This window comes from Nilaparvata lugens, chromosome 10 (assembly GCF_014356525.2).
Source record: "Nilaparvata lugens isolate BPH chromosome 10, ASM1435652v1, whole genome shotgun sequence".
Lineage (NCBI taxonomy): Eukaryota > Metazoa > Arthropoda > Insecta > Hemiptera > Delphacidae > Nilaparvata > Nilaparvata lugens.
This window is the reverse complement of record NC_052513.1, coordinates 6,454,503-6,478,327: the sequence shown is the minus strand read 5'-3', so window position 1 is coordinate 6,478,327 and position 23,825 is coordinate 6,454,503. Positions and strand designations below refer to the sequence as shown.

The 23,825-nt window shown below is 34.5% G+C and overlaps 1 protein-coding gene across 2 annotated transcripts in view; it reads right to left on the bottom strand.

The window, feature by feature from the left end:
• Positions 1-23,825, bottom strand: part of LOC111044923 (flocculation protein FLO11) — a 182,767-nt gene that overhangs the window by 144,441 nt on the left and 14,501 nt on the right. The window contains exons 5-7 of one of the 2 annotated variants that reach the window (XM_022330190.2): positions 22,348-22,497; positions 18,351-18,447; positions 16,620-16,784 (exon numbers count right to left, since the gene is read on the bottom strand). In XM_022330190.2, coding sequence (XP_022185882.2) covers positions 16,620-16,784; positions 18,351-18,447; positions 22,348-22,497 — 412 coding nt within the window. Of the gene's footprint in view, positions 1-16,619; positions 16,785-18,350; positions 18,448-20,318; positions 20,470-22,347; positions 22,498-23,825 lie in introns of those variants that run through there. The other variant, XM_039436181.1, reaches the window with a different exon arrangement.

The window sequence follows — 23,825 nt, the reverse complement described above, 5'->3', positions numbered from 1 at the left end:
TTGGGTGAGATGTCCTCGGTGTCCGACAGACTTGGATTGACCTGGTCGTTTCCTGCCATGGTTTGTGAGAGAATAATGCGACGAACGTGTGCGGTGAATAAAAAACGTGAAAGTGTTGATGTGATATACAAAATAATTAATAAGAAATCCAATAGAAATTGTTATAGCTTCGTAGTGAGTGAAATACAGAAAAAGTGGTTTAGCAATGTGTTCAGTGATAAAATGAGTCAAGTTAGCAATATCGTTAACATAAAAATGATAAGAACATACAGGATACACAATGGACACTTATGCGGTAATACAGGTACGCCTCTTATAATTTATTATTATTATTATTATAAATATTTTACTCTTATAATTTCTTGCCGCAATTCTATATATAGGCTAGTGTTCTTTGCAAAATTTTATATAAAAGCAGTGATGCTCTGCTTGAATTCCACAATATATCCGTGATTTAATTTTACTTCCCTCTTTATGCTTTAAAAATTCTTTTTTAAAAAATGTAAATAACTTCAATCCTCTTTTCCGTAAATTTTTTATAAATTGTTTCAATATAGACCTAATATTCTTAAAATACTATGACCTCTCTTGTGGTATTTCTTATACCTATGACTTATAATATGACCAATTTTCGAATAACACAATAATAAAATTCTGAGTTCGATTTTTTCTCTAAAAATTCATCAATCGATAAATTTCTTTTCTGTTCAAAAATTGGGTATGGTACTTCTTGTTATTTTATATAACAGTGAACAGTTAATATTAAAATTGAAGAAATTCACAACCATGAATTTTTCAAAAAAAAAAAAATTTTCCCGTTGTCAGCGCTATAGTATACTGAGCAACCAAATAATCCTCGTAGTCGATTATCCACCTCTTCAATGCCTATCACTGTTGGGCGCCAAATCATGTAAGGCTGTATTTAAATGCCTTACGTTGCAGGTCAAATCGTGTGAAGATGTATCTAAATGCCCCACGTTGGGCGCCAAATCATGTGAAGCTCTTCCTGGGGGAGTCACTCTCACCTCCAAGGACAGGACAATACACGTAGGGTGATGTAATGCTGTGTTTAAATGCCTCACGTATGTATGGTGAATCTTGTACTGAGTCAATGGTGTAGCGGCTATAAATTTTGTAATTGCGTGTGTGGACGCTGAGTGTACACCAGACTGATTGATTCACTACAAGATTTAATACAATTGTCGGAATCGCGGGAGGCCTAAACGCTCGCTCACCCTTGATTCTTCTAATGACAAATTGTATAGTGATGAAATTTTTATAAGCAGTGTAGCGATCGCTAAACACTGAAGACGGATACCTTAAAATTATTACCTGTGAAGAATGAGCATACAAAATCATACAGGTCGAGCAAAAATCCCGATGTAGATAATTTACGGGACTGCGTCTCTAATAAGTTCTGAAGGATTAAAATACGGTATTTGGACCAAATATCGTTCAGAATATACTTCGAGAACAGAGTCTTGTCGGGTTTTAAGCTCTATTGTAGGAATTTATATGATCTCTGGCTGCATCTGCTGTACAATTGATGTGTTCGCTCCTAAGTCGAGGTAGGTAACAGATAAAAGCTGATATATGAGCAGGTAAGGACAAAGAATAAATATCTCGATCTGACCCCACTCAATACATCCACTTAGACCTGTTCCAATATCCAGCTTGATTCAATTATTCCAATGATCGTATTCGATCGGTTCTTGATGATATAGAACGTATCAGACACAATAATTGACAGGCTTAAGAAATAATCGAACTCAGAAAGCGAATTAACAAAACTGAATATATTATAATAAAATATATGATCATACAGTGCAGATTCAGAATTTGATTTACAGGTTGATAATAATTTAGCATTAACAGAATAGTTAAAAATTTTCTTGTGCTTGCATGATACCATGCGTGATTCGACAGAATTTTACAATTGATAAAATTAACAGTTTTGAAAAAATAGTGAAAAATGAATTATAAAATATTTTAAAATTGCTCGGGGTCGTGGTTCTGGCAGCGGAGGATAGCTAATCAACTACAAGTTCGTATAAGTTAAATATTGAATAAATTCTAGGCTCTTAATAACTAAAAGCGCTTGTCGGCGTGGCCAATAATTTAACGAAGAAAAATTTATGTTTCTGCACTGAAATATTTTCGAAGCGTAGATTGGGGCCCCTTATAACTTATAACTCACGTGAAATTCCTTGGTGGTCGTGGTTTTCTTTTTTAGATCAAAAATCGTTTGATCAGCAGCAATCCAGGCTTCGGTTTCAGCACGTGGGGGATTTTTAATTTAAATGTCTCCTTCACCGAATTAATTAAGGGATAATTTACTTTAAACTTTTAAATTTATCGATTGATGAAAAATAAATTTACAAATAACAAATAGATTGGCCTAAAATATCGGCTCACAAATAGAACATATAAAATCGAACGAAAATTTTACAAATAGGTCTTGGTAACTATAAAGAGATCTGAACGGTGAGGATTTCAAAAGGGAAGTGCTGTCTTTTCTCTAAGCTTCTTGGCTAGACCTTTCTTCTGAGAATCTCAATGTAATAATTTGCATGAAAATTTGCCATTGGTAGAACGATTGTGACGTAGACGTGACGTCAGTGGCAGGCAGTAGAATATAATTCCTTTAATTACAATAATAATTCAATTTATGTAATTCTTAAAACTGCTTAATCTTCTAGACATAGTTCCTCTCATACAATGTACATGTGCTAGCGTATATGATAAGGCAGGTTTGTTGTCTGATAGTAGATTAACATGTGTTGCTTTCAAACGATCACCTTTTTGGTGCTATTTCTATGCACTATGATTGGCTTAGGCTTGCCAAAGAGATTTAATTACCATGTGGTTCAGTTGAATGAATCATTAATAAATTAATATTCTTATACAATTTTTATTAGGTTTGAGATTGTTATAATTAATTTCTGCCGTTTTATCAATAATATAATTTCATGCTATGACCTAGTTAGTTACAATAAGACCTGACATATAATATAATTTCTTAAATAATAAATAATTTCAACGATAATACATACATTTTATTTTTTTATTTGAAATTCTTGGTCCTTTATTGATAGTTTTATAATTTTTAGAGATGGTATTATATCTTGCGTGAAGCCAGCATGACCTTTGACAATACTTTGAATCAGTCAGCTGCGTTCGAACTGTTTTAAAAACATCTGATCGATAGTAAACAAAGTGTAACCTCAAATTCAATGAGCAATTCGTAAATAATTCGTGCTTTATTTGCAGAATAATTATAATTTTAGTGAATAATTTTCTAGAAAATATTCAGTACAGAACGGTACTCTTATCTAATACACAGTTACTGATAAGTAAATATTATCGCTCGGTCGCTAACTATTCCTTTAGCAAATTCTTTCATTTTAAAAGGTAATCACAATTTTTCTCTCTTCTCATGAGATCTATTTGAAAGATTCATCACAGTGTACAAGCTCTTTGAGCTTTGCATATGTGCATTATTTTCAGTCTGAATTTACTCTGTCTGTGAGTATTTATAAGTTATTATATATTTTGTATGACTGTCAATAAAAGCATTATTATTGTAATTATTGGATAGAATATTGAATTCTAGATATATTGATGTATTGATGAAGAATGCATCACTACATAAGTTTACTATAATGCATCTAGATCTAGTGCAATCGTGATGCTGTAATACTCAGGAGACCACACCGTCGAGCAACGCAACTAGCAGAGGATGACCGACACGCTCGGCAAAGCCACGAAGAAGAAGGAGAAGGAGAAGAAGAGGAGGGAGAATGAGAAGAAAAGAATAGAAAAAGAAAAAGATAGAAGTTGGAGGAGAAGAGATGAAACAGCAAGAGAAGGCGGAGGAGGAGGAAGCGATGAAGGAAGATGTGGCAGAGTGAAACGAGATAGAGATAAAAGTGAAATGAAGAACATGGCAGGGCGGAGCGGTAGAATTTTGCACAGAGGAAAGCGAGTTCAAAGCCCCTTGGCAGGAGAGCGAATTGAGAATTGCAAACCGTAGAGAAGGGGAGACGAAAGGACCCGAGATGGATCTCATAGATAAACGAATAGATTTGTCAGTAGATAGATGATGAAGCTTGTCGTAGATGGATGGATTAACGTAGACAACATTGTAAGACATGAAAATATAACTTTAAATTTATATAACTTTTAGTACTCATCCCTTTAATCCTCCCCCTCTTTCTCTCTCACTCGCTCTTTCTCCCTCTCTCTGAATAAAAAAATAAAGGCAGCTATTCTATTCTATTCTCTCTCTCTTATTCTCTCTATTCATTTTTTTGTTGAAACACCACCGATTCATGAAGTTACATCACATTATTATATTATCGTTATTCTAATTGCATTTCTATAGACTATTTATTCTCATTGATTAATTATTTATACTTTGTGAAATTCGTTGAATAACTAGCATTATCGTATTTTAATGAAAATTAGTGTATAAGCCAGTAAATATTGTAACATACATAAATAAAGAAATCTAATCTTTTTTTGCACCACAGTTCTTTACTTGGTATTTTGTGATTTTTGTTGTGTTCATCATTCATTTTTTGTTTAATGCAAGTGTTGATTTGTTTTTTCACGTGTTTATTTGCATGTATCTTGTGTGTTAATGATTAAATAAAAAAAAATCATTAATACCAATGCATTGGATGATTAGAATTTAAATGGTTAGACCACAGAAAGAGGTTACCGTTTTGAAAATATAGGGTATTCAATGTTTGGTAAAATTTTCCAATTATAACCCCCGTCAAACCATACAATCAAGAATGTTGGGATTAAAACAAAAACCATCCATATATTTGAGATTCTACATCAATATTGAAATTCACGAGATCGATTTTAAATAGAAAAGAGCAGATTATCCATCCCTATACTACTGATTTAGTATCCGATATTATGTTGTACACAAATTGTCAACATTTGTTGTAAACATAATGAACTAATGAACAATATTAAGTTGTAACAAATGAACCATCATATATTTGAGATTCTACATCAAAACTGAAATCCAAGAGATCGATTTTAAATAAAAAAGAGCAGATTATCCATCCCTATACTACTGATTTAGTATCCGATATTATGTTGTACACAAATGAACAACATTTGTTGTAAACAAAATGAACAACTAATGAAGAATATTAAGTTGTAACAAATGAACCATCCATATATTTGAGATTCTACATCAAAACTGAAATTCAAAAGATCGATTTTAAATAGAAAAGAGCAGATTATCCATCCCTATACTACCGATTTAGTATTCGATAATACAGTATAGCTATGTAACAAGAGTTTGAGCTAAATGACAACAACTTAACAATTCAAGAGCCATCGAATAAATAAACAAAGCATTGTCTCATTTAAAATAGAATCGTCGACTTTCGATCATTCGCTCTCATTAACAAACATGATTTAGATGAGTTGCTTGTTTGTGACAGTGGAGTAGTTGCTCTCCAACAAAGCACATGCCATTCAACTCAACTGCAACATCGGTCATCACTTAACAACCCTTTCATAGCGGCCACTCAACACACACTCTATATTTATATATTGCTATATATAGTGCACCCTCTCACTGTCAAGGGCCTGGGCACTCTCATCCCAACACGGGGGGTCTGTCTAGGGCTCTTAAAAGGCCATCACTTCACTCCAATACAGTCACACTATTCATAAACCTGATATTTGATTCGACCAACTATTTATCGAGTTGGCCTTTCCATAAAAGTTCATAGCCAGTGACCTTCACACTGCGCTACCCTATTTTATGTCCTTCAAGTGTTGAGAGGCGTCACATGTAGTCCAACGTAGGCCCTTGTATGTTTTATGGCATTCAGGGTTCTAATACTTGTATCTTTGAGGAGAAAGTAACTATACTTCGAGTGTATTTAATGTACAATTTACTTTTCAATTGGAGAACACAAACAGGGTTTTCTTATATCAGGGTAGGTGAAAACTTACAGTAATGAGCGGACATCATGATAAAAATGTCGTCTTCCTTTTTTCTATTTTAAACAACGTCAAGTTAAACAACTGCATACTAAAATATTTAATCTGAATGAATGCATGTCAACTGCAAGCCGGTTTTTTTTAATTCAAAAGAAGAGGATACAAGATACGTGTGTGAAGATTCTAAATGTATAGATTATATTCTTCTATGGTTCAATTTCAATGTGATACAAAATCGGCATAAATAATTCCAACTATTGAATGATCGCTGAGTTGATTCATCAAAACTTGAGACTAAAATTGATAGTTTCATTTATTTAAAGATAAAAAAAGCTTTTACGACTCATGTAAAAAAAACAAACTCAACCTATTCATATCGTTTTTCTGATGTATGGAATACATAATTTTAAAACTTTGCTCCCTCCCACAACACAAATTCCAGACTTCTCCAAAGATAACAAGGGAGTACGCTGAGTTAATACTTAACGGGACAGTTTTTGAAAAATATTGAATCCCCCAGAGCAAAGCTCTAAAGATTTAGATTAATCAAGACTATCCCTATTGAAATACATCCTTACCCACTAATGCCAATGAACCTGCAGCCCTTTTTCCATGATCTCAGACAATTTCATGTCCATTTTCAAGATTACCCAATTTATGATGGGAGGCTAAATTTCACTCACAGTGTCACTCAACATCACACAATACTATAAAATTGAGACCTAATGTTCTTAGGACGGTTATGTTGCAATTTTGTACTTCCTACCGACAATTTTCTTGGTGGACAAACTGCGATGACGTAATGCAATTTTTCAAGTTGGCACGACTGATTAAATTGTGCGTGGGCGGAATTGGGGTTTAGCATCACTGTCTGCGTTCCCCAAACGGAAGTAATAGGGAAACCCGGCCGTTCGTTTCCATTACTATTTCAGCCTGGTGAATCAGCCAATTGCGAATTTGGCTAGGGGAAGAAGAAGGAAAGAGAAACAGAATCTAGATACGAATGCGAGGAAAAGAGATAAGAGATGAGAAAGACAACAAAGTCGAACTTTGGCGACTGTTTGGTCAAGTCAACAACGAACGCTCCAACTATAAATCAGATCAATTAATTAACATTTCATTAAGATGGGGGGTGACCGATCCCATGTCTAGCAGTTTATTGTTCACTTTACTTCGTAAATTCTCCCATTCTAGAAGATAGAGAGGGGTCTGATAGAGACGAAAATTGAGACAGAATAGTCGGAAGAATAGGGGAGAGGTGGATAGTTATAGTAAAAGAATTTATCATAGCAATCATCAACGTCAACTATCAGTTCTAACCATTTCTAAAACAATTTTAATTATAATTAGCTAGTACAGTAAACGATCATAACTCATTAAAATATTGATTAGATTCAAAGGTATGATAAAAAGTTACAATGACATTAGGTTGTGGCCTATTATTTTATGCTACAGTGTATCACCAACAGAAGATGATTTTGATAAAAGTAAAAGCCGAAAAATACTTCAGTAACATTAATAACAAGATGGATGGAGGCGTATTTTGGCTGAGGCCAGAGCCCGATTTGGGCTGTAGGCTGTAGCACCATTGGAGAGAGGGAGAGAGAGAACAATAACAATCCTATTACGAACATTCATCCGAGCTATCCTATTCATTTAATTATATTAAAACTTTATAACACACACATTGGATTCAAGAATATGAGACGGATAAGTTAATACAAATTTAGATAATTTGTTGCTACGCAATTCTACGATCACAATTCTAACAATACCTAGATAATAAAAATGGAATTTCTGATGTACAGTCAAGAGAAGCAAGAGGTGTGAATTATTAAAAGTGTTAAAGCATTCAACAAACACATAACAACCTTACAAAAAGCATTTATTCACAACCAATCTTATTCATTCATACCCAGACATAAGGGTACTGATAGTGTAACTTACTGATGTAATATATTTGTATTTTGTATCATGTATTATGTTGCATATATTTGACTATTGTATTGTATCTGAAGACCTCAGATAAGACTGCAATAAAGTTATTATTATGATTAAGGTAATTGAAAAAAAATTAATATCACACAAATAACCCGAAATAATAAATAACATTAGGCATTACATCTTTGGTTCAATTTCAGATTCAACTCCCAATACTGTATTACACGATTTTTTTTTTTTTTGAAATACGTCATTACATTCATCTCATCATCCACACAAGACTGAAAATCATACAGATAACAAAGAAAAATTGAAAATTTATTAAAATATTCAGTCGGGGGATGCAAAGGACATTCAAAAGCGATGCCAATAAAAATTGAAATGGCAAATGGGGGAGGAGGACATGAGTGAGACAGAGAGAAAAAAGAAAAAAGAGAGTGAGTTGTTGGGGAAAAAGACAGACGCTGTGACTGATCCCCTCAATCAAAACTGTCACTATCCAAAAACAACTGATAAGATAGGTCACTAGACGTTGGTCGGTGTTGGACTTCCAAACAACTTCCCCTACGATATCATTGTTCAAATATTCTCAGCTAAGACTGAGTTGACCTTACAGAGGGAGATCCCCCTTGGGCAATTCTAATCAACCCACATTAATCTAGATTCTGTTGAATCTAGAATCAATTTGGACAACTACTCCTCCACAACGAGAAGATTGAGACGAAGGGGAAAACATGTTCAGATAAAGTATGAAATATCTATTAATAAACGTTGTAAAGGAGTCACTTATTACTATAATAAAGTAATAATAGTGAGACCATACTGTGATAAACCATACTGTTTTTAACAATAAGAAAAAAATAATTCAGAAGATTTTGGCTAAATCGATTTTAAATTGTTTTTTTTTCTTTTGGTCTATCTATCGTAAGGGGAGCCTTAATTTTGTTTGAAATTGAATTTGATAAATTCTTGGGTGGTATTGTAGACGATATTCAAAAGAGAGTTATTGTTGAACTCTTGATAATGATAGAATGATAAGATTGACCAGTAATCTCTAGACAGTCCACAAAATAAGAATATTTCTATGTTGGAAATTTTTCGTTAATTTGAAAATTGATTTGAACAACCAAGGCCCGTATGCACTACGACTACAGTAACTATATAAACTGGTTATATAGTTACTGTAGTATGCACCATCTCGGTTTAAACTCGGAGAAATATCAGCTGTTCTTTTAAACTCGGAATGAAACACATTTATGATAAATGCAACTATATCTGAAGGTAAACGTGGTTTAGCGTTGAACGGCCCTAAGTAAATAATAGAAAAAGATGACAAAAAAACATAGAAGATTCAAACATAAAAATATCAGTATATAACTTGCAAAAAAGATTCAAATTGAAATACCGAGTGACCTGGATGGCTCAGGTCTGATGTAATAGTTTTCAGGTCGCATCTGATCAATTGCAGGGCATCTGACATTACTAACCTGCTTCCGGGACCTGCATCCGGGACCGACGTGAACCAACTTGTCCATCCGAAACACGGGACAAATATCTGGCCCCGCCGAGATTAGAACCCACCCCGGGTTTACAAAGCCACCATCTAACCAACTCGACTACGGCCACTCCAAACTCAAGATGACAGAAACAGAAATTTATAGCTTACATATTTTTATCTCTTTTCTGTATAGGGCTACTTGTAATATAAATATAAAGAAAATAAAAATCTCAGTACACTATTTTTGAAATATTTTATCACTACATGTTTCGGACATTTATGCCATTTTCAAGTGATATGAAGTAAATAAATTTACAAATATATAATCTATATATATATTTATAAATATATACTAACATATGATCAAAATAAGAATCTTCCAGTAGAATTAAATTTATTTACTTCATATCACTTGAAAATGGCATAAATGTCCGAAACATGTAGTGATAAAATATTTCAAAAAAAGGGTACTGAGATTTTTATTTTCTTTATATTTATAGCTTACAATTTCGAAACCATAAGATTTTCGCCTGAATATCTCAACTTGCCAAAATATTTCAACATGAATTTATGTTATTATGAATAGTAATTGAAAAGAAGCGTCAGAAGAAAAAAAAAGAATAATATAACTGAAACAGAAACTTAATAATTGAAAAATTAAAATGAAATATTATAATCTGAGTAGCTCTAACCACTGAAGCCAAATAATAAGAAGCATAGTTTTTCGAAATAATCGGAAGAACAAAAAATTATCCTCAATAATTAATAAAATGAAACTCGAAAATCGATCAAAAGACAACAACAGTGATGAAAATGAAAACATTGAAGTGATGAAAATAATATAGGAAGAGTTGACGAACATTAGAAAAAGCTTCATAATTAAGCTTTTAAGACAATTGAAATCCATTATAGCAAATTATTTGCATATCAGTCTGTTAACTAAAGATTCAAATGAAGACGTAACAATGCTTTCATAGTGAACTGTGTCAACACATCCAAGCATCGAAGGAGGGTTGGACCGACGCCCTAATAAAATGGCAAGGGGTGTCCAACCCTACATATCAATAAAACATGAGGGTGAGTTATTGCTACTTTCTCAGCCCTCTTTCTTATCCGACTGCTCCATTTTTATGGACCACTATGGAGGAGTATGCCATAGACATTGAGCAAGGGGAAAATGGATAAAACCTTATTAGATGGCTTACTTGGTGGTCACCAAGATGTTCACAGCTTTTCAATACAGTCTGTGGCACAATTCAGGAGAAATATTCGGCTCAAAGCCTCCAAGTATATTTTCAAGTTTTCTAAATCTAGTACGATAATTTTGTATTTATTTATATTCTTGAAAAATAAATACTTTATTATTTATTATATTCTCTTGAGAAACTGTATTTTTTTGCTGAGTGTGATGCATACATGAGCTTCTGGCATGTGCGTGATCATGATAAGATAAGATAAGATAAGATCCATGTTTAAATATCTTAATAAATTCTTAGCCATTTGAAGCAACCATCTTTATTCACGTAGATAACAAACTAAACTCAGTAAACAACTTATTATTTTATCAAACAGTTATCATGTGATTAAGTAACATCACATGATATACAAACATCTTCCCCTTTTACTTTCTCAAACATTTCCTTTTTCAACCTTTCCTTTGATTTCATCGTCTTCTTAAAAACCTCTCATTTCTTCTTAATATTCTTCCACTATTGGACTTCACCACATAGGACCGTGGGACATCAGCTTCATTAATAACTACTCCAGGCTCCCATAATTTTGTTCTCCAATCTTGGATATAAATGGGCTGATTTTCTTTGAAATAAGATACATGTTTCCGTGACTGCTTATCGTATGTTTCTTTCTGTTGGAATTTATGGTTCTTCATTTGCACTGCTATTTCTTCCCGAGGAAGTTGATGAAGTTTCAAACTATCTTGAGGATAAGGGAACTTTGTTCTTATCATTCGACCAAACATTAACTGAGCAGGAGAATAATTGAGACCCGCAACACAACTATTCCGATAGTTAAGCAAACTCAAGTTTAAATCGGTTTTGCTTTCAGCACACTTTCTTATCATAGTCTTTGCTATGTTCACTCCCTTTTCAGCTAAGCCGTTAGACTGAGAATAACGAGGACTTATTGTAATAATTTTAAAATCCCACTCCTTTGCGAACTGTATCATTTCTTGGGAGCCAAACGGATTATTATCAGCTATTATAATCTGCGGAATTCCAAACCTGCCAAATAACTGGGATAAAATAGATTTAACAGCCGAACTTGTCTTACTGTTCATTTTTGTTATTTCAAGCCACCTTGAATAATAATCCACAACTATGAGATAAGCTATTCCTTTTACTTCAGCTATATCCACTCCAATTTTTAAAAATGGAAAATCGGGTATTTCATGAGAAAGCATTGGACTTCTTACATTGGACCTTCTATACTTTTGGCAATGCGTGCAAGATTCAGCCAGATTTTTTATGTTTGCTCTTATTCCTGGCCAATAATAATATTTTGAGGCAATGCTGTTCATTTTTGTTTCTCCTAAGTGCGTTTCATGGAGCCTATTCAAGATAAAACCTCTCAAATTCTTGGGTATAATAATTCTTGAATTATAATACAATAGACCCTTGCTAAATTGTATTTCATTTCTTATTTTGAAAAAATGCCTTAGTTCTCCTCCATCAACTATGTTATTAAGCCAGCCATTTTCACAATAATCTATAACTTTCCGAAGAACATCATCATTCTGTGTTTCTGTTACAAATTTATTCAAGCGTTTCTCTGAAAATTCAACTTCGCCATTCTCAGTAACACAATGAACCATATCCGCCATGCTCAAATCAACTTTTTCTTTAAATTTGTCTTGAATCTTCATTGGTATACGTCTCGCTGAACTGGCATGTGGCATTGCGTCCTTTTTTAATCGAGTTTTGCACTTGTCGGGGAAACAACCAAGATTGAAACAATTCCGCAGATTGTTTCTACTTTGCTTCTGAACTTCATCAATTCGTTTCACCAGATTCAACTGAATACAAGCTTCAAGGCCTAGAATCGGTACTGTACTCTCTTTGACCACAACAAAGTTTATCAAATCAAATCTTTTTTCTGATTCCACTTGAGCAGTGAACTGACCCAGAGGTGAAATTTTAAATCCTCTGTATGCTTCTAATCGAACACTACTCTTTTTCAACCTACTCAATAACACACTGTCTTTCACAATTTCATATGGCAATATATTCACTTCTGCTCCTGTATCTAATTTGAAGTTTACTGGTTTATGTTCAATTAATAATGTTTTGAACCAAGCCTTTTCATTGACAGTGTTAACTAGATATACTGAATCAATAAACTCGTGAGCTTCTTCTATTGCTGTTGGATTTTCCACAACATTATGTAATGGTTGAGGTAGCCTTTGCTCACTCACTCTGAAATCATTTCTCCTAGCTTTATTCAGGCACATTTTGCTAAAATGATTCATCTTACCACATTTATTACAGCTTTTACCAGACGCTGGGCAGCTCCTACCTTCTACATGCTGCATTCCGCAATAGCCGCATACAATCTTCTGATATGAGTTTGTTATCCTTTTATCATACTTGGAAACTGGGTGCACTTCCTTTCGTGACTTTTCTTCATTTATTGACTTCTCATGTTTTTCACCTATTTCAACACTGCGACAATAATCAATTATTTTTTCCAACGAGGCGTTGTCTCGCAACACACGTTGTTGCATTTCTTTCGACCTTAACCCCAATGCAATCATAGCTTTCAATAACTTATCCTCTTGTTCCCCAAATTCGCATCTTGTCACTAGCCCCTTCAAAGTTGCATAGAATGAATTAAATGATTGACCTTCCTCTTGTTTGCAAGCTATAAAATTGTATACATTCATGATCTCATTCTTTTTTGGTAAACAATAGCTCTCTAATATTTTTAACATTGATTCTACCGTTTCTGGCTCATCCACATCTTGTAACGACTCATATAAAATCAAAGCTTCATTGCCTAACAAGTTTTTAAATCTTGCAACTTGAATTTGGTTGGATTTTTTATTTGTTTCAGTCGCTATAAAATAATTTACGATATTTTTCTTGAATAATTCGAAATTTTGTGAAACATTTTCCCCGTTGCATAGTAACGGTTCTGGCTTGTTGAATTCCATGTTCGTCTTTTAAGAAAAAATATAATAATACGATAATTACCCAATCTTATTACTCACTCAATCCTGTCGTTGTTCACTCACTCAATTATTCTCCTTTTCTGTTCAATTCCTTGACTGCGCCATGTTTAAATATCTTAATAAATTCTTAGCCATTTGAAGCAACCATCTTTATTCACGTAGATAACAAACTAAACTCAGTAAACAACTTATTATTTTATCAAACAGTTATCATGTGATTAAGTAACATCACATGATATACAAACAATCCATGCATAAAATCAACTCAAATCCAAGGAATTGATAGTTCAATGTATCCGATAAATCATAATCAAGATTGAGAGTGTCTCGATTAGACCAGGTGTTCGATTATACCAGGTCCTATTCTACAATGAAGCTCCAAAACCTGGTACAATCGAACTACTAGGCTAATCGAGACGGAATGCTTCGATTAACCCAGTAGTTCGATTGTACCAGGTGGTATAAACGAAACCTGGTCTAATCGAGACACAGGACCTGGTGTAATCGAAATACTGGGCTAATCGAAGCATTTCGTCTTGATTAGCCCAATAGTTCGATTATACCAGGTCGTCTAGACGATACCTGGTCTAATTGAGACATGGGCATGTCTCGATTGTATAAGCCAGTACAAAGAAAACTATCCATCTTGGAGAAAAAAGTCTCAGATACAAAATGAAGATTAGATCTTTATCTACAACTTCTTCGCTCTTAAAACTTTCCTACCCTAAAAATAGAAAACTTTCTAGATTAGGTTTTGTATTGGTGTCTCATCTCAGAATGTGTTTAAAGCATCGTCTGATAAAGTTCCTTATAAAAACTGAATAAAAGCACTAAATACATGTTTTGTTGGATTGTTCGGATCACAAAATATCATTTGTTAAGTGAGCCAATTTTCAAAAATGTTCATGAATATTCAGATTTAGGAAAGGCATTGACAATAAAGATATACGCTTCAGCCGGGTGGGCTCTATTTTTATGGTAGCGTAGCTACGGACTGTACTTTATAAATATAACAACTCGTGCTTCTGCCATGACAGTATATATGACACCTGGTACAATCGAACTACTGGGCTAATCGAAACATTCCGTCTCGTTTAGCCCACGTCTCGATTATACCAGGTCCTGTATCTCGATTAGACCAGGTATCGTTTAGATGACCTGGTATAATCGAACTACTGGGTATATCGAGACAGGATGCTTCCTGGACCAGGAAGCGACCAGGTCCTGGTCTAATCGGGAAAGTCCGACCTTGGGTAATCGAACAACTGGGCTAATCGAAATACACCCTCAAGATTCACCATCTTCGATTATCACATGGATAAATTAGCATACTTGTATAGATGGAATCTTTCTATAAATATTATTAATTTCATAGATAACATATTCATTCAAGGCAAAAGTCGAAGAATATCCGCAATGACAGCTCTATCGACATCATCTAGATATCAAATTAATAATTTCATCCTTTGCTTCAGATATTTGAGTATACAATTTTGTACACCAATTTTGTAATTTATAGAAACGTTTGATTTTAGACAATACCCTTGAGGAACCATATCAAGGCTACAAGTAATGAATTGGGCATTAAAGATATGTCAAAGACAAAAACTCAGTATTTTGAACCAAAAGGAAAAGAAACATGAAAAGTGATTTTATGAGCTTCGGTGTATTGGCCAAATGTGAAATCTTGGCTTATCTTGGCCAACGCAATAGAAGCAATATTGCGTTTAGAAGCAAAGAAACAATATTGCTCTCTATCTTAGCAATCCGAGTGAGTATTTTATATTTGATACTAATGATTTGAAAGAACCAGTAATTGGACAACAAAATGCACAGAGTACAACATCAGCAAATCTGATAAATAAACAGCCTGATCAGAGATCATAAAAGATCTGCGGTATGAGAACTTCTGTCAAAACTTACAAATTAGCAGTTACCAGTGATCAGAAATCAAAAATCAATTACGGTTCAAGTCCAATGGTATGAATAGTACATTCAAAAAAGGAAGGATATAAAATACGACATTGACGATGAAAATATACTATCTTCAACCTCCAATTGGCCATGAATAATAGAAGAATAATTTCTATCTTAAAGTTACTTTTACTGTTTTTTCTTCGACATAATTGCTGTGAAGGTTGAGGCATTTGTCATACCAATGGAGCAGCCTACCAAAACCCTCGTCCAAAAATGCTGCCGACAAATGAGTTCAAGTGGGCTATGACGTTGTTGTTTTGAAGCTCCACGTTAGTTTGAGAGCTCTGCCCTGAAAGTCATGTCTTGAGTTTGGGGAAATGGTTTAATTTAATAGTGACCAAGTTACGTTTGAATGGTGGGTATTCGAAATCATCCCATTTGATTTGCTGGAGAAGCCGTTTGGTTGCACCAGCACAACGAGGCCAAGTTGTCATGGATCACAACGATTCCGGAAGTCATTTCAACTGACGTCTTCAATTAACCGACACCTTTCACGAACAATATCATCATTTATAACGTTTCCTTCCTAAACTTGAATAATTGTTCGTTAGATTTAAGTTGAACTATTGTATTTTGCTTGCAAAAACGATTAAGGCTAGGCGAGTAGCACTTGGCGACAATCTCAAGTGAGGCAGCCATGTTTCGGGGTCTACAACTCGACAACAATTGACGATCTGACCGCAAAGATCACAGAGCGTTTTGTGAGGATGACAAACTGTTCAGCTCTGTGCAAAATAATCCCCCTACCGCCTGTCTGTGTCTCATGACAATATGTGATCAGAGGTTGAAAAAATGAACCTCGTATAGTAAGACACGAGGACCCCGCAGTAGAAGAATATGGACTATGAGGATGAATATAGTCTGTTTAGTAGTTGAATAATAGTAGAGTATTGTCTTTAAAAATGAATGAATACCCTGTTTACGGTGGTGGTAAGGACATGGTGAAAAATATGGACTATGACGTCGAATAGTTATTATATAATCATGACAATAGAAGACCAATAGAGAAGTATGGACTATAAGGAGTAAGTGATTAAATACCTGGATTCTCATAGAGGTAAATATCACAGCATTCGACTGCGTCCTCCTTCTTGATGACATCCCAGACGCCGTCCGACGATAAGATGAGGTAGTCTTCGGTGCCATCCAGGTCCAACACTCTTATTTCCGGCTCAGCCGTCATTGACGGCTTCAACTTCACATCACCTATACAAATAACAAAACCTTTCATTTATTTAAATATTTCACTAGATAAAACTGTCTGAAGGGTACTAGTAATTATATGTACCATTAATAATACATATTATGTTGAGAATCGAACTGACTGTGATAAAGGAGATAATGTTTTGAAAACGCATCCCCTCACCCTTCCCCTTAGCAAGCCACTAGCCAACAGTCACCATCTCAGTCTGCCTACAACTTCTGTGGGAAACGCTGTCTGAATCGCCAGGTATTTATTGGCCGCTTGCCACTATTAATTACCTTTTGTATTTGTCTAGACCTCATTGTGAAATCGCGGTCCTCCGTTAATCCCTCAAAATCCTGCATATTATTAAAATCATTAATACATTGAAAGATTGCACCAAAACCTAAACTGTACTTGCCGCACACAACCCGATTTGCCCAGAATGTCGGACGTTATCGCTGAGGTCTTTTACAATAGCCGAAACATCTGTAAAATGTAATTTTAGCACACAGGCAGGTTTTTGACTATTATCATCACTCTGAGAGTAAAAAGTCAAATTTGTTTTCAATACCCATGCTACGGATCACATTCACGTCATCATTGACATCAGATGATCAAGAATCAGCCCGGGTAGGCAACTTCGGTATGGTACGGTTTTAGTTTGTCAAGTTCATGCTGCTTTCAGAAAGACCAGTGGATACATCATCATATAGATTCAATTTTTAAAATATGCAAAAATTCTTAATTGAGTTTGCATGAATTCAAAATAAAAACCTAACCCCTAAGGCCTAGCATTCATTGTTTAACCACCAACTTCTCTTTAACCTATTCTCACTTATACCTAGCTGGTGTGCAACTGTGTAGCTGGCTGTGTAACAGCCTGCAAGCTTGATGCCGTGAAACTTGACGAACTGAATAGCCTAGCTTCAATTTTCTCCAGTAAAAAAGCTCAAAATATGTACCTACTCGATGAACTTGAGAACTTGACGAACTGATGTACCGTACTCCCTATGCTACATGTTCCTTGCAACACAAATATCACGCTACCTAACCTCAAACTGGCAAATAATGCTCAGTTCAAATTATGATATTAGCGTTGTCGGCTAATAAATGTGATGCTCTCAATGACATCTCGACCGACAATCTGCCGACGTTGTCGGTGTGTTTATGAAAGCTGTTCCATCTGACCCCATGTGATTCCAAACCCACGACATCGGGACGATATTGTGTCGACACGAAATCGGGGTCTGTGAAAACGGACATTCAGTTGTCATGCATACACTTCGCTAATGTAAATCTATATTACACTTTCAAGGTACCTCAATAACGGCATTCTCGAAATTAACACTAAATAGTACGTTTTTCAATGTCACAATTCAACAAATCCATCAATTATACCATCATTTGAATTGATTATACCATCAATTTGAATGAGAACTTTTTAATAAAGTTTTGATTTCAAATGCATTTTGTATAAATTGTAGAAAAGTATCATATTCATGTACGAGAATGTAGTACATGTACTTGGTTGTGTATTTCAAGGGAAAATAATGATCGAAATTGTTTCAATGCAAAAATGAACTCACCTATCGCTCTTGATACGGATATTACTCCGTTAACTCTCCACACACCTTCCCATCTCATTACACAACCTCCTTGGGCAGTTATTCGTTCCTGCTCGTCCTGAAATATAAATTATAATACACTAATTCAACAAAATGAATTGTATTACTAGTAGCAAGTAAAACATCCTATATGGCACAAATAATCCACTAATCAAAAGTCAAGGTCCATTGTAAAACTAATGTTCATTATGAACTCACGAAGATTCAGTCAACTAAAGTTGATTCCAATCATTATTTTACTGTTGAACGGCAATAATTATTTTAAATTTAAAGAAAAAACAGTAGAAAGTGTAGTAGTCAGTTGAACATTGTATACTGTATTCCATATCTTATAATCTAGATTTCTCACACTAAGTTGGTATTGGTGAACGTGAAGGTGAAGTTCCTTAGCTACAACTCTATCAACGTGACTACAGTCGCCGCAGTTGGAGCACATAACCTATAAATACATTAGTTTCAATGATTCATTAAATTAATCGTGAAAGCAATACAGTAGCCAACACTTCTAATTCATCTACCACCATAACGTTCATACAACAAAAAAATCGAATGGATCATTGAATATAATGAATATTCAAGTCAAGTGTTCCAGCCACGACGACTCTAGCCACGTAGCTCAAGCTGCTCGGCTCCAGCTAGAGCCATCGCTAATGAATTGCACCTTTAGAGTGAGAGAGACGGGTAGAAGTTGATTAGTCTGGAGGTTACAGCTGCGTCCACACTGAGAAAATGTTTGACTAACATGCTGAAACAGTTTGGAAATTTTTCATTATGTGGACAAACCGTTTACCAGTATTGTAACTATGACAGCAAACATTAATATTTCCAAAAAAATTAAAAGGATTGTCCATGTTTTAATTCTAAGCATTTCCACAGTGTGAGCGCGGCTTGATAAGTTTGTCTATCTTAAACTCTACACTTTTCATGTTCTATAAATTTTATCACATGCCATTTTTGTAACAGAGCTATGAACAGTCTGAGTCTAGTGAGACTTACACTACTACTTAATGCAGTGAGCCAATAATAGATAATCGTTATCAAGTGAAGGAGTCATTATCAACACTCGTGCCAGAAACATTGCATGCATAGCATGAAAACAGTAACAAACTTTCTTAAGTGAAGGAGTAACTAACAGTGTGAATGTATTAGCTATTGATGGCAAATCTTAGCAAATCTTTTTTATAAAACAGTGGGGACAAGTAATAGATCAAACAATAACATATTTGAAAAGCAAGAACTGGTATTTGTTCAAGGGAGTAACATAACTTGGAAAATAGAACTGTCAAAACAGCTGAACTTGAAAAACAGCTAGTTGGCCAATCAAGAAGGTGAATAGAAAATAGTATATAAATCATATTCAACTGTAAATCAACTTTGAGACATTTAGGTAATATAATTGGAAATTTACAGAGTGTTTCGAAAGTCACTATGTACCAAGTGATTCATTTCCATAATTCAAGTGCACAGTGACTTTCCGTATACTCTGTGTTACCTTATATTATGTGCATTACAAAATTGAGAGACTCAGCATTCTTTGTTAAAGATTTGAATTTACGAAATTCATTATTTTTTCATTTCATAAAAAGTAGATTACAATACATTCAACAATAATTGAGAAGTTAATTTTCTACAACTACTGGAGTTGACAAACAATAGTATTCTTTAAAAAACAAATCCATACTTTACATATTTTAAATAGTTATATTTGATTGGGTTCCAAACAAACTAGGATTTCTAATCAAGACACCTTGTCCAAGTTATTGTTTTACTCAACCAATTTACGTCACTGATCAAATATACAATTCATTTTTGAAAAATCGCTTGTAAAAAGTTATCTCAAATTATTGTACTATACCGATTAGTGAATATGGATAAGTAAAACCTCAAAGGAAAAAATATAAGAGATGTTTTGATGATTGAAGTACAAACCTGTCTATGAGGTCTGTGAGGATTTACAACCTCAATGGGCTCTCCATTTTTTACAAGTAGTGCCTCAGAGTCACCTGCCCACGCTACATACAGTCTTCCTTCCTTAGGCCTCAGCAGAGCACATACGGCTGTTGTACCACTTCTGTTTCCCTAGTTTGAACAAAAACCAAACATATTATCAATACGAACATCATACATAAAATTATTATTGATAAATACTGGAAGAAATTCTCACAAAAAGTTGAAGAAACATTGAAATTGAAGCTTGATCAAATAATAGGAATGGATCTGTCACACAATCACTAATTCCTTACTAATTTACTGATGGTGTGTTGCATACATTGTATGTGGGTAATTTCAAGGCACAAAGACGAGAGACCTGGAGTTTAGTGGTCAGTTGAACATTGTATACTGTATTCCATATCTTATAATCTAGATTTCTCACACTAAGTTGGTATTGGTGAACGTGAAGGTGAAGTTCCTTAGCTACGACTCTATCTGCGTGACTACAGTCGCCGCGGTTGGAGCACATAACCTATAAATACATTAGTTTCAATGATTCATTAAATTAATCGTGAAAGCAATATAGTAGCCAACACTTCTAATTCATCTACCACCATAACGTTCATACAACAAAAAAATCGAATGGATCATTGAATATAATGAATATTCAAGTCAAGTGTTCCAGCCACGACGACTCTAGCCACGTAGCTCAAGCTGCTCGGCTCCAGCTAGAGCCATCGCTAATGAATTGCACCTTTAGAGTGAGAGAGACGGGTAGAAGTTGATTAGTCTGGAGGTTACAGCTGCGTCCACACTGAGAAAATGTTTGACTAACATGCTGAAACAGTTTGGAAATTTTTCATTATGTGGACAAACCGTTTACCAGTATTGTCACTATGACAGCAAACATTAATATTTCCAAAAAAATTAAAAGGATTGTCCATGTTTTATTTTAATTCTAAGCATTTCCACAGTGTGAGCGCGGCTTGATAAGTTTGTCTATCTTAAACTCTACACTTTTCATGTTCTATAAATTTTATCACATGCCATTTTTGTAACAGAGCTATGAACAGTCTGAGTCTAGTGAGACTTACACTACTACTTAATGCAGTGAGCCAATAATAGATAATCGTTATCAAGTGAAGGAGTCATTATCAACACTCGTGCCAGAAACATTGCATGCATAGCATGAAAACAGTAACAAACTTTCTTAAGTGAAGGAGTAACTAACAGTGTGAATGTATTAGCTATTGATGGCAAATCTTAGCAAATCTTTTTTATAAAACAGTGGGGACAAGTATTGGATCAAACAATAACATATTTGAAAGCAAGAACTGGTATTTGTTCAAGGGAGTAACATAACTTGGAAAATAGAACTGTCAAAACAGCTGAACTTGAAAAACAGCTAGTTGGCCAATCAAGAAGGTGAATAGAAAATAGTATATAAATCATATTCAACTGTAAATCAACTTTGAGACATTTAGGTAATATGATTGGAAATTTACAGAGTGTTTCGAAAGTCACTATGTACCAAGTGATTCATTTCCATAATTCAAGTGCACAGTGACTTTCCGTATACTCTGTGTTATCTTATATTATGTGCATTACAAAATTGAGAGACTCAGCATTCTTTGCTAAAGATTTGAATTTACAAAATTCATTATTTTTTTATTTCATAAAAATTAGATTACAATACATTCAACAATAATTGAGAAGTTAACTTTCTACAACTACTGGAGTTGACAAACAATAGTATTCTTTAAAAAACAAATCCATACTTTACATATTTTAAATAGTTATATTTGATTGGGTTCCAAACAAACTAGGATTTCTAATCAAGACACCTTGTCCAAGTTATTGTTTTACTCAACCAATTTACGTCACTGATCAAATATACAATTCATTTTTGAAAAATCGCTTATAAAAAGTTATCTCAAATTATTGTACTATACCGATTAGTGAATATGGATAAGTAAAACCTCAAAGGAAAAAATATAAGAGATGTTTTGATGATTGAAGTACAAACCTGTCTATGAGGTCTGTGAGGATTTACAACCTCAATGGGCTCTCCATTTTTTACAAGTAGTGCCTCAGAGTCACCTGCCCACGCTACATACAGTCTTCCTTCCTTAGGCCTCAGCAGAGCACATACGGCTGTTGTACCACTTCTGTTTCCCTAGTTTGAACAAAAACCAAACATATTATCAATACGAACATCATACATAAAATTATTATTGATAAATACTGGAAGAAATTCTCACAAAAAGTTGAAGAAACATTGAAATTGAAGCTTGATCAAATAATAGGAATGGATCTGTCACACAATCACTAATTCCTTACTAATTTACTGATGGTGTGTTGCATACATTGTATGTGGGTAATTTCAAGGCACAAAGACGAGAGACCTGGAGTTTAGTGGTCTCTTGTAAAATAATGAATAAAAGCTTGAAAGGCAACAAAGATTCAAAATGCGCGGGTCATTTTTTCAACCTCCGACTGGCCATAAATTGATTGATTGATTGATTGATTAGCTGCCTTTATTAAAAACCTAGGAGGGCGAAGTTAGGGCGCAGCCAGCCCTCTCTTACACTTAACCCTCCAATACAATTCTAAGTAAAACTAAAACACTGTACAACAAAGATTATAAGATCATAATTTTATTTTTCATCATAATAAGAAAAAAAAACTAATTTTACAAATGAAAGACGAATGTATAAAAAAGAACAATTCTTTCAATAAACGTAACTTACACTTATGATTATTCTTCAATATAATTAATTGCCGCACTTATCATACCAGTGGACCATCCTACCAAAACCCTCATCATAAAATGCTGCCGCCAAATGAGTTTAAGTGGGCTATGACGTTGTTTTTAAGCTTCTTGTTAGTTTGCAAGCTCTGCCCTCAAAGTCATGTCTTGAGTTCACTAGTGACTAAGTCAGGTTTGTATGGTAGATGATCGAAAATATCCCATTTTTATACTGGAGAAACCGTTTGGAGGCACCAGCTCTATGAGGTTGAGTTGTCATGGATCACAACGATTCCGGAAGTCATTTCAACTGACGCCTTCAATTTTGCGACACCATTCACGCACAATACCATCACTCATAAAGTTTCCTTATGAAACTTTAATCATTATTCAGTAAATTTATGTTGAACTACAGACGTTTGCTTTCAAAATCGAATAATGCTGCACAACTAGAACTTGGCAGGAGGCTCAATTGTGGCGGCCATGTTTTTGGGTCTATAACTCGACAACAATATTGACGATCCGACCGATCACAGGGCGTTTGGTGGGGATGACAAGCTCTCCAGCTCTGTGAAAACCACCCCCTACCGCTTCTCTGTGTCTTTATGATATTACGGAGGTTTAAAAAAATGATCCTCGTAATTTATAAATTGAACTATCTTTTATATACATTCAGACAATACAGCAGTGCAGATTCCAATCCAAGTATAATAAGAAAACAAAGATATTGTCAAATTTCACTAAAAAATTTTAGT